The sequence below is a fragment of the Ambystoma mexicanum genome, chromosome 3p (genome assembly GCF_040938575.1).
Source record: "Ambystoma mexicanum isolate Mex_15411 chromosome 3p, UKY_AmexF1_1, whole genome shotgun sequence".
NCBI lineage: Eukaryota > Metazoa > Chordata > Amphibia > Caudata > Ambystomatidae > Ambystoma > Ambystoma mexicanum.
In genome coordinates this window covers 498,489,638-498,502,503 of record NC_090925.1, presented here as the reverse complement: position 1 = coordinate 498,502,503, position 12,866 = coordinate 498,489,638, and the positions used below count along the sequence as shown (strand labels likewise).

The 12,866-nt window shown below is 45.6% G+C and overlaps 1 protein-coding gene across 2 annotated transcripts in view; it reads right to left on the bottom strand.

Moving 5' to 3' along the window:
• Window positions 1-12,866, bottom strand: part of ADNP (activity dependent neuroprotector homeobox) — a 260,973-nt gene that overhangs the window by 85,851 nt on the left and 162,256 nt on the right. For both annotated transcript variants that reach the window (XM_069651163.1, XM_069651164.1), the window contains exon 3: window positions 12,282-12,374. In XM_069651163.1, coding sequence (XP_069507264.1) covers window positions 12,282-12,374 — 93 coding nt within the window. The remainder of the gene's footprint in view (window positions 1-12,281; window positions 12,375-12,866) is intronic.

Sequence of the window (12,866 nt, the reverse complement as noted above, 5' to 3'; positions counted from 1 at the left end):
TTGGCTCAAGATTAGGTAAAACATATATATCACCTACTAGCATAAACTGCCAACCTCAGGATCTGAAGAAAGTCACCTCAAAAACTCACAAAGCTCATAATAGAGAAAGTAATAAGTCTAATACACCTGACTCTAACCTCCCAAATAGAGACCTGGCTGCATGCAGCAGAACGCCCCTCACTCCAATTGCTACCCTGGAAAACTATACAGTCCTTAGATCTGACAGAGAATCTTCTAGAGGTGGTGGAATTGCTTTTATCGCAAAATCCACTTTGGGACTTAGAATGTCCACTCGCTCTCCTGTCACATTGTGCAAACTGTTGACAGTAAAACATCCGCTCACCAACTCTCGCACTATACGGGCCAACTTGATATATAGACCACCAGGACCTATCAGTGCTGTTGAAGAAGAAATGATCACTTTACTATCCAGTAATACTAAGCCATCCTCGTAAATCCTCATTTTAGGAGATTTCAATCTTGGCTTTAATGACCCCAATGACCTACATGTCTCAGCTCTTTCAAATTCCATAACTGAACTCGGCCTGACGCAAAGAGTTCTTCAACCTACACATGAAAAAGGAAGAACTCTAGACTGGGTAGCGGACCCTAATTGTCAAACAACTATAACTTCCATTGAACCACACGCATGGACTGACCATCTGCTGCTCACCTTTACCATCCAAGATTGTGCACTGCCTAATAAAAATAAGCATATAGCTCCACCTATTTCTACCAGAAACAAGCGAAACATTGCAGTGGACAAACTCAGGCCTCTCCTCCAACCTATACTAAATCCCATGTCTGCTTCTTCTGCTCCATCTGCGTTAATAGAACTATACAACACTAGTATCACCCAAGCCTTAGACAAGATCACTCCTTTAAAATTGTGCAAAGGAAAACCCAGAGCCCACTTGAACACACGCCCAATCTTAAAGCCCTGCGAAACAAGGAAATGGGAAGCCACTTGGAAAAATAACCCCACACCATCCAACAAAGATCACTTACATAAAATCACGGCTAAATACAAACTAGAAACACTTCAAACCAAACGCGACACCTATAATGATAGGATCAACAAAGCCAGCTCTAGCACTAGAGAAATCCGTTATTCTAAGAGAATTGGAATCTCCTATCCCTCCACCAGACAACTGTAATGAGGACAAAACTTGGTGCACCAGGATCCAAAACGCACCAGCCGACAAGATCTCTTCTCCAAAATAAAATAGCCGCAAAAAAAAAACGTAACTTCCCTAATCAAACACCCAGACAACCTTTCCCAACCTCCCTAAACCTACACAACGTTTTTAAAATGTACCCAAGCGTCCACCCTAGAAGAGCAAAACAGCCTCGCTCAAACTTTCCAGGTGTCAGGGAGATACCTGCCCGGCTTCCATAATTAAAGAAGCTGCTAGTGACCTGGCCCCTTTCATCACCACTCTAATAAATTCATCATTCAACACATGTACTGTCCCCACCAACTTTAAGAACTCATGGGTTCGTCTGCTACTAAAGAAACCATCCTTGGACCCAAGTATGCCCACTAACTACAAACCAATTACAACAGTGCCCTTTTTACTGAAGATCTTTGTATCTGGATGTAGGCTGCTTTATCAATCATAGTTCGAGACTAATAACCTACCAGGACTTTGACAATCAGGCTTCAGACCCCAACATGGCACTGAAACAGTCTTGATTGACCCGAAGAACCAGATTGACGACCTGAAGGACAAAGGGAAGCCTGCCCTTTTAATCGCACCATATTTGTCAGCTGCCTTTGATCTGCTTGATCATGGAGTGCTTTGTAAACACTTGTCCACAGCGGCCCACTTCTCCACAGAAGCTACAGCATGGATCAAATCTTTCTAATAGATCAATGAGAGTCTTCTCACCTTCAGAAGCTGACCCTATACCTATAACATGTGGGGTACCGCAGGGATCCTGTGCATCGCCTACTATGTACAATGTGTTTACCAAACCACTCTTTGATGACTTAGACGTGCTGGGTGTCGCCTACACTAATTATGTAGCTGATACCCAGATCCTCATACCTTTGACTGGCGTTTACGATGACAAAGAATTGGCACTGGTTAACAAAATCTACCTCATCATGCAGGCCTGGATGGCCTCACATGGTCTGTTTCTGAATGATGAGAAGACCGAGCTATTTATTCTAGGTGCACCAGCCACTCATTTAACATTGACGGTATTGCCATCAAGGTGTCTAAGGAGATAGAAACATTTGGTTTCTACCTAGACTCCTCCTTAAGTGTGTGCAAACAAGTTAATGCTACGGCATCAACGACAGTTTACACTTGCAAGTTGATCCATGCATGTAAACCATTTCGGTCTACAGAAAGTTGCATTACTTTGGGCTTACGCCAATACTTAAGTAAAGTGCATTACATAATAATCATTTTTCTAAGGTGCCAAAACATACATTACCAATAAACTCCAAAATCTTCAAAACAAAGCACTTAGAACAGCATTAGGCATCCCTAAAAGACAACACATCAGTTGCCAGACGGAACAACAACTGGCTCTCTATCAAGGAAATAATACAACTTAAAACAGTGTCCATGACCCATAAATGTCTCAACAACTCAGCCCCTCAATACTTGACAAACAAATGTATAAGATATCTCCACACGACGTACAAGAACTTCTAATTCCTTCTTTCTAAGAGTCCCCAGATTCAAACTTTTGGCAGACTTCGTAAGTAACCATTGGTAGAAAGAACAGAGTTCATACACATCCAGAGGATTGCTAACTACCATCTACTATCCGACTGCACAATCAATGTCAGAAGGAGCAGTCAGCTTGAAGTGCCACTGGCATAATCAGCATTGCTTGGAGCCAGTCGTTGAGAACATAAAAGAACTGTGGCTTGGAAAGATGCTGCCTGTGACAGAAAGGACAGCTGACTAACGAAATGAACACAAATGTAGGGCCAACATTATGGCATGAATCAGAATCCATGTAATAAGAGGTCCACAAACAGCTTGCACAGCCTGTGGACTTGAGGGTGCATGTTGGGCCAGCCAGGTATCAAGGAGTGTATTTCCACTACAAATCCTCAATATGTAGGTATTCATACCAATATTACATTTAATGCATATTATGCCCATTTCTGCTCAGTTATTGTGTATTTTTTCTAAATTAAGCATGTAAGCAATGCTTTACATTTTGAGCTGAAGGCAATTACAATAGGAATGTTCTGCTATGTGGATCCATTAACTGGTGGTCAGCGAGAAAGCACACCTTGGTTCTAAAAATTTGAGGGTGCAGAATTAGATGGAAACATGGCACATACCTCTGACCGTGTCCTTGAAAACATATGCTGAAGTGTTCGCGATATCTGAGGTCAAATACACCCGATTTGTTAGCCAACACTCCAGAAGACAGAAGAACAAGTTACTTCTTACCTTGTAACTTTCTTTCGACGGGATGTTCCTCTGACGTATTCCTCATCCTAGATATCTCCTTCCAGCTCTGCTGGCCTCGGAAATTTTTTTCTCTAGAGGGCGCTGCGCGTCGACGTTCTCCGAGTCGATGTCCCTCGACAGCCGCCGTATCGACGTCGACGTCATCCTGCCTATAAAGGCCGCGCGCAGCGTCCGTTGCTCAGTTCCGTTTTGTAGCCCACAATAATACTTTCTGGACTAGACTAATCACCCTGAAGGAGCGTAAGCTGCAACAACACGGGAAGTAGAACTGCGGGGATGGATTGGAGGGCCGATGAGGAATACGTTGGAGGAACATCCCGTCGAAAGAACGTTACAAGGTAAGAAGTAACTTGTTCTTCGAAGGGATTGTGTCCTCCGACGTATTCCTCATCTTAGATAGGCTCCCATAGCGGTATTCTATTATTGGAGGAGGGAGTACTGACTTCACCCTGTCTTCTATTGATGAATAGAATGCAGTACAGCCCTTCCAAACCTAGTCTCTTGACTGGAGGAGGAATCCAAATTGTAAAAACGTGTAAAGGTATGGACAGACGACCATGTAGCGGCCGCACAGATGTCTTTAACCGGCACGCCTCTGAGGGCCGATGAAGCTGCAATACCTCTGGTCGAATGAGCCCTAAGGTTTTGAGGGGGCTCTTTCCCTGCCAGTTTATAACATTCCAGAATGGCTAGAATGATCCATCTGGAAATGGTCTGCTTAGTTATTGGTAACCCCAGCTTGTGACCTGCGTAACTTACAAACAACTGGTCTGCCTGTCTTATCCTGGCTAGTCTACTGATGTAAAAACTTAAAGCCCTTCTAGGGTCTAGCCTGTGTAACCTCTCTTCCTCTTTCCCCGGGTGAGGAGGAGGATAGAAAGATGGTAGGGTAATCTTCTGAGTGATATGGAATTCAGAAACCACTTTTGGGAGGAAATTAGGCTTCTCTTGCAGGACAACTTTGTCTTTGTGAAATATTGTGTGAGGGGGTTTACAAGAAAGAGCTTGTAATTCGCTCACCCTTCTAGCAGATGTAAGTGCTATTAATAAAACAGTTTTAAGGGTAAGGAATCTTAAACAAGAATGGAGTGGTTCGAAAGGTGTGCCCATCAGGAAAGTTAGTACTAAGTTTAAATCCCATAGGGGGACTTGGAATGGTCTTGGGGGATAAACATTGGTTAACCCCTTTAGAAACTGTATTACCAAGGGTAATTTGAAATAGGATGGTTCTTCCGCAGTGCACTTAAAGATGGATAGCGCTGCGAGATAGCCCTTAATGGTGCCAACTTGAAGGCCTGAATTTGCCAAATATAGAAGGAAGGACAAAACCATTGGTGTACCACATGAAAAAGGGTCGATATTCTGTTCTCTACACCTGCTGCAAAATCTGTTCCAACGGCAGCGGTATAAAGACTTTGTTGCTGGCCTCCTTGCCGAAAGCAACACCTCCATAACATCATCAGGGAGGTCCCAATCCTTGTACCTCAACCTTTCAGAAGCCAAGCGTGAAGGTTTTGATGTCTGGATGGAGAACCTGACCTCCCTTCTGTGAGAGTAGGTTCTCTCTGAGTGGAAGTCGAATTGGAGGGCAGATGGACAAGTCTAGAAGGTCCGGGTACCACGTTCTCCTGGCCCAATCCGGGGCAATTAGGATCATGGTTCTCCGGAATCTTCTCAACCTCCTGATCATTTGAGGAATGACAGGGACCGGTGGGAACGCGTACAGAAGCGGAAACTCCCAGTCCACTATGAACGCGTCTCCCAGAGCTCCTCTCGGGGGAAATTCCCTTGAGCAGAACAGATCGCATTTCCTGTTGACGCTGGTGGCGAACAGATCCACCTGAGGGGTTCCCCAAAGGGCGAAGATCTCTTGAAGGCCTTCCTGAGCTAGTTCCCACTCGTGGGAGACTGTGCTCTGCCTGCTCAGAGCGTCCGCTGTCAAGTTCTTCTCTCCGGCTAGGTGAACTGCCGATAGAGAGATCCTAAAACCAGAGCTGCATCGCCTCTCTGCACAGGGGTAGTGATCCTACGCCTCCTCTTTTGTTGAGGTAATGCATGGCCACTGTGTTGTCCGTCATTATCAGGACGTTTTTCCCTTGTACAGCTGGCAGGAACGCCTTCAGCGCAAGTCTGATGGCTCTCAGCTCTAACAGGTTGATATGTAGTCTGGACTCCGATGGAGTCCAACGACCACTGATGGTCAAGTCGTTGGCGTGGGCTCCCCACCCCGTGAGTGAGGCATCCGTGACTACTGTTATCTCCGGCCAGGGTTGCCAAAAATGTTCTCCTTTCAGAATGTTCTCCTGACAGGCCCACCACTGAAGGTCTCGAGCCACCCTGTCGGGAACCTGAAGAAGATCTGTCATTCTCCCTGAGAATTGTGACCACTGAGTCCTCAGTGCCCACTGGAGGGATCTCATTCTCAGGCGAGCCTCTGGCACTAGGAAAATGCAGGATGCAATGAGGCCTAGCAACCTCAAAAAGTCGAAGGCTGGGAGACGTTGGGCATCTTGGAACTTGGTAACCATCTGTAGAATATCTTGACCCCTCACCTCTGGTGGCGAGGCTTTTCCCAGGGAAGTGTCCAGGATCGCTCCTATGAACTGGAGTCTCTGCGATGCTATCATTTGTGACTTCTTTAAATTGAGGGAGAAGCCCAGTCTGTGAAGGGAGTGGCACACGTGATTTAGCTGGATCTGAGCTTGTTCCGAAGAGACAGCCCTGATCAACCAATCGTCCAGGTAGTGGTAGACATGAATCCCTTCCCTCAGACTTGCCGCCACTACCGACATTAACTTGGTGAAGACCCTCGGGGCAGAGGTCAGCCCAAATGGCAGCACTCGAAATTGATAGCGAGAGTTGCCAATTGCGAACCTCAGGTATTTCCTGTGTTCGAGATGGATAGGCACATGGAAATAAGCGTCCTTAAGGTCCAGAGATACCAACCAGTCCTGGAACTGAAGGGCCTGGAGGATCTGAGAAAGAGTGACCATCTTGAATTTGTCTTTTCTGAGGAATTTGTTCAATTCTCGCAAGTCCAAGATGGGTCTCAGTCCTCCGTCTTTCTTTGGAATGAGAAAGTAAGGGGAGTACCAGCCCTTGTTCCGATCCGCTACAGGTACCGGTTCTATGGCACCTTTCTCTAGCAGGTCCAAAATTTCCTGCAAGAGGAGCTGATCTGGAGCTTTCTGAGAGCTGATCCCCGGTGGATGACTGAGGTATGCGTAGGAGAGGCAGGCAGTAACCTTGGGCAACTGTTTCCAATGCCCAAGCATCTGGCGTGATAGCCTGCCATTCCGCCAGATGTTGAGTCAAACTGCCTCCTACAGGTGTCCTGTGAGGGAAGTCCTCAGAGTGGTTTTGGGGCGGCTGATGCAGATGCCGATGGTAAAGAGGCACCTGCTGTTGCTGCGGCCTTTGAATATCTACCCCGTCCACCTCGGGTAGTTCTTTGTCCCCTTTGAGCCGGTCGTCCTCTACCTCTTCCGAATGCGGAGTAGAAGCAAAAAGACTTGCCTCTCGCAGAGGTTCCTGTGGGACGAAAAGGTGTCTGACGGATTGCAGCGCCTAGGGATTTTGCTGCTGCTTTTGAAGTTTGCAGTTTTTCTAAACTGTCATCCGCCTTTTTCCCAAACAAAGAAGAGCCATCGAATGGCATGTTCAAGAGCCTGGCTTGCACATCTGGGGCAAAACCAGACTTTCTCAACCAAGCAAATCTCCAGGTTGTTGTACTTGCCGCCATTGCTCTGCTGATACTGTCAGCCGAATCAATGCCCGTCTGGAGGGATTCGCACATAGCGTCTTTACCATCCTGTATGATATTCAGGAACGCTTCCCTTTCTTCTCCCTCCGGGATGCAGTCAGCCGCTGTAGAAGCACACTCCCAAAGTGTATGGCTGAATCGAGCAAGGGTGCAAGTAGCATTCACAGATTTTAACGCCATGCTACATGCCGAAAAAACTTTCTTTGCCATAGCATCATATTTCTCATCGTCCCTGTCCTGTGGGACGGTAGGATAAGCCGTCTTGACATTGGTAGAAGATGCTGCCTGTACCACCAGACTTTCTGGGGATGGGTGTTTTGACAAAAACTCCGGGTCTGTATAGGATACCCTGTATTTTGTAGACAGTTTTTTATTTACTGCCGGGACGACATCTGGGGTTTCCCAGTTCGTCATAATCTTCCTCTGAAGAGCTTTATGGAAAGGCACCACAGGATCCTCCTGTGGGCCTTTATCAAGAATATCCGTGAGGTCATCTTGTTGGAAAGATTGTGAAGGTGCAGACCACCCCATAAACTCTGTGATCCTGGCCATTAAGGCTCTGTAGGGGGTTTCAGCATGCTCCCCCGGGTCTGGCCTAGCAAACTCCACCTCAGGGGAAGTGTCTAACCCACTTGCCTCATGTAAGGAATCATGAAGATCCTTTAACCTGCGTTCTTCAGAGGAAAATTCCTCTCGAATTGGGGTTACAGGTCCCTGCAACTCAAATGTGTCTTCCTGTTCAGACAATTCACCCTATTCCAAAATTGAGGACATAGTTCTCAATTGTTCTGAACTCATAACGGGTGTAAATCCCATTTCCAAGGCAGAGGGTGCCGAACTTGTCATTATCGGCCTCGAAAACGTTGATGTCGCCGACGTCGAAGGCTTCGAGCGTGGCGTCGAAAACAAAGGCGGAGGCCTCGATGACCTCGACAGAATTGGGATTCTACTCGACAATCTCGAAGCCATCGTCATCGAGGACCTGGGGATAGTCACTGGGTGTGTCGTGACCGTGACTTTTCTTGGCGTCGGCGCCGAAGCTGGTGTCGAGTCGACAGACCCGTGTGTCGAAGGTCCCTTCGACAACGGCGTCGAAGACACCGACCTCGGCGTCGACGGAACCGTCGACGGCGTCGACAGAACCTTCGAGGAAGGTTTGGAGGTCATAGTCCTACTCGAGGGTTCGAGACGCGCTCGAGAGGTTTCCTTCGCCGGGTACTGCGACTCGCGGCGTTTTTGACCTTCTGGTCTTTCGACCAGAGCATCGCTCTTGGCAGTCTTCGAGGGGGGTCGAGGCCGCTTTCTCGAAGACGCTCATCATATTTTTGCGGAATTCCTCCCATTCAGCCCGGGAACTATGTTTCGTGGGGCAAGGGATTCTTTTTGGCGAAACAGAGGAAGAGGAAGACTGAGAAGGGGATCTTTGACGTCTCCTCTTCGAGTGCTTCGATCTCGAGGAGTGATGGGACCCACTCCGAGACCTGGAGCGCGAATGGTGACGAGGAGACAAATGTCTCGACTTCGTCGACGAAGAAGAAGCTTTAAAAGTCTTACCTTTCTCCAGCTTCCCCCTACGCTCCTTCAGGGCCTTAGCTGTCATGGACATACAGTCCTCGCACTCCGAACAATGATGTTCAGCTCCCAAACACCACAGACAAACTCTGAGGGTCAGTCAGTGACATCTTTTTTCCACAATCTCGGCATTTTTTGAAGCCGGATCGAGGAGTTGTCGGTTCCGACGAGGAAGCCATTGAGTACGGATCGAATAACTCGAGGTAAATAGGTTTAATCTGACAAAAACTGAGCAACGGTATTCCGAGGCACTGAGTAAGCGCGGAAAAACTGAACTGAACGGACGCTGCGCGCGGCCTTTATAGGCAGGATGACGTCGACGTTTATACGGCGGCTGTCGAGGGACATCGACTCGGAGGACGTCGACTCGGAGGACGTCGATGTGCAGCGCCCTCTAGAGAAAAAAAATTCCGAGGCCAGCAGAGCTGGAAGGAGATATCTAAGATGAGGAATACGTCGGAGGACACAATCCCTTCGAATAGTGTGTTTCTTTTCACAGGTGAACAAATGCCTAGGTGATTATTGCAGCCGATTTCAATGCTTGGATGGAAACCGCTGGTGACAAATTAGCCAGCAAGATGCTGGACAGAGTTTGAAATGTATCCATTAACCATGAAGGATATTCAACCTGCAATTTATTGTGTACCAACTTCTACTTCCATGATTGCAATTTACTGACCACTGTTTGGTTCTATTTACACTGGGCATTCCTGAGGGTTCTACCCTGCGTCCTCTTGCTAGAGAAATGGTCTTGGAAAAGACCTCGAAACATAGGAGTTGGTAATTTTTGGGAGGAAGTAAAAAAAATGACTAGCCTGCTGCAGATTACCAAGTGATTACCGCTTCTGGCCAATCAAGTATAAAAAATATATATTAAAAAAAAACATCAAACCTGCATGGAAAAGCAGAGGCTAACTAATTGCGTTTCTTGGTTTTCTTCAGAACTGCAGAAACAAACGAAAATGGCAGCAAGAAAAGCAGGCTCAGATGACGCAATGAGTGTAAAACTATTTTTTATTTAAAGCAGCAATAAAATATGCATCAGGCTATCTGGGCCACTAAACAAGCTTTATGACATCAAGTTATTCTTGGGAGTAAGCATCCTCGAAGATTATTTTAATCTGTTCATTTTGTGTTGCTTCCTCAATGCCTTCAAGACATACCAGCGAGTTTTGCCTCTTCGCCAGGAACAAGCATTTTTCATCAACACAACTGCTAAGGAAGAATATCAGTGGGACTACAAATGGTGCTCCTGTGGCTAGCATGCAATGTGGCAAGACAGTGTTTCATTTCCCTCTATCCGGCAGGAGGGGACTAAGTCTGCCTTGAAAATAAAAAAATAAAAGAACACAAGGAATAAAACAAAAAACGTGAGTATTTGGATAGATGCGATCCTTATTGATATTTCAAATCAATCTCTCGATTAAGAGCTGCTTTTATTGTTTTAAAAAGATTGATAAGACTACTGAAGAGTGCCTTACTTTGGAACATCCATTAATTATTGTGCCCCATTTGGTGAAGATTTCCGAGAGGGAAGTGAGTGACCAGATCAAAGTACAGTAAGTATCACTCACATCTGCTCCATCCCATCCACTCAGGACTTAAGAGTCAGGCGACGAACTCTGCGCCGATTTACATTTGGGAAACACTGGTTTTAGCAGACACTGGAACGGATTCCTTGCTGGCAAAGCTGGACTTTGTGGCCTTTGCCACAGTCTATTTATTGCAGTGCTGGAGGTTGTGAGGCCTGAACAAGCAACAATTGGCTGGCTTTCCTTATTTCCAAATGGTAGAACATCAGCAGTGCAGATGGGGAAGCACCTTCCATCATAACATCCTCTACTTAGTGTTAAAAAAAGATTTCCGATCTCGTGTCTTAAAAACATATGCATGACACACAACAAATCTGATAATCCTTCGTTGTGGCCACCACTGACATGACACTTGATCTGGTGATGGAAGGTTCACTAGATGAAATTGAATTCTTTCCAACTGTCTTGTCGCTGCAAGTTGTGAATGCAGGATAGGCGATTGCACCTTAAAAACTAGCACAATCCTTATCAAGACGAAGGCGACAAACTAAAATGCTACTGATGCAGGATGTCACCAACACCTCAAGTGCTAGCAACTAGGAAAAGTGGCCCTACCCACTACCCTCCCCACCCCACCCCCACTTCACATACAAAATACATGCTCCTCATTCCCTGAGGTGACCAAGCATTGGGTGATCTTGTAAATTTGCACCTGGAATATTGTAGTGCACTGTATGCAGGAATATGCCAGTGACTTTTTCCATAATCTACAGGTCTATCGGAATAATGCTGTAGGCTAGTGCGTGGATTTAGAAAGAAGGATCAGGTTTCTGTTCTTAAAAAGAATCTTCACTCGGTCGCTAGTCTGTCTTGAGTCGCATTTAAATTGGGGATTCAAATGCCTTTGTGTCTTTATAAAGGGTTCCCCAACATATTTAGAGGAGAACAACAAATTCCCACTATGTTTGCAGTCTGATTCTTCGATCAGAGGGTTTGGTTGTGGTTCATCAATAGGCAAAAAGCCACAAATGCCTTCAGAGTCCAGTGTCAATGTTTTTTTAACAGCTTGACCGCAGGGTTAAGGTTGGTCCAACCGTCCCTTTAAGAAATAAACTTCTTTTCCATTTATGTGTCAATGGGCCTAGATTCAGCGATTCGCGGACGGCTAGAGTCGTATTGTAGCAAGATGGTCGGCACCTAGAGGAATTTAGTTCTGCAGAAGAATGCACAACTAAATAACTTTACTCACTCATGCTTCTGCTTTGTCTAGTCGTGAAGGATTAGGACTTTTGGGTCGAAGGTAAGGATGAGTGGGTGGTGAAAGAATTACTATAAATAATCCAGAGGGGGTTGGGTGTTTCAATTTTATTTTTTCAAAACAGTGACTTATCTGATCAAAGCTTTCTAACAAAATAAATTGGCAAGTACAGGTTACAACAATTCTGTACTTCGTATTGGAAACATTCGCCAAAATCAATGCAGATAGTACTGGTCTTAGGACATCGGATTCGGAGAGCCTCTTGAAATTGATTCTCAGTTTCCATTAATAGTGCGAGTACACTAGAACAATTTAAGCAGCTGCAGCAGTAGTTGGAAATGGTTAAGTGCACGTATTTTCTTAAGAGCACATTTGGGTTTTTCAACTGCTGTAGAAGTACATTTGGACCCCTTTCCTCTAGACTCTTGGAACATCCTGGCTGCAAGCCAGTGTACTAAAGCATTATCTGCAAACAGTTATTTACTTCAATGATACAGTTTATAGGTCTTTCTCTGGGTGCCTCCGGGTAAGTTCAATCAGGATGTGTAAACCATCTTGGTGTTGCATTTTACTTTGATTCTAGTCACCAATGAAAGAAATAACTAGTAGAGTTTGACAACCAATAAATCAAGCTTTCTAAATTGTAGAGAAAATGTCAACAGCTCAAGCAGACCAAAAAAAAAAAAAAAAAAACTAGGCACATTTCAAACCTGATTTTTTGTAAGAGCAGGGTCCCACAATCCTACATCATCCCACGTAGTGTTCTTCACATAAAAGTCATTGGGTTCAAATGATTTGAAATCCTGAAAGGGATACAGGCAAAGTTAATTAGTAAAGCATAACACACAAATGTATCTGGTATCTTATAATCAGTGGCACACGTTTGTTTGAAATGAAATAAGTCCTGAAATAACAGCTTGCCGTGTTTTCTTACAATACATAGCAGATCAAATTCCAACATCCCTTACAGCAAGAATCTACTTCCACAGGCAAGCAAAATGACATACAGTGTGACTATGTTTCTTGCACAGATGCTGTGATTGCACCCTGTGGTTGAACCCCCACCGCCAGTAGTGGCTGACCTCGCTGAGCCCTTGAACACTTCTCCCTGGCAAAGCAGGACCTGCAGAGGTGTGCAGAGCAACAGCACCACTGGTGTGGTCATGGAAGGAGAGGCTCCAGCAGCAATGGGACACATCGAAAGCTGCAGGAGATGAAAGTACAGACTATGCAGCAATACAGATTTCTTGTTCTATGTCTATAGCAAGGTGACTAACACTGGGCGCAGTAGGTGT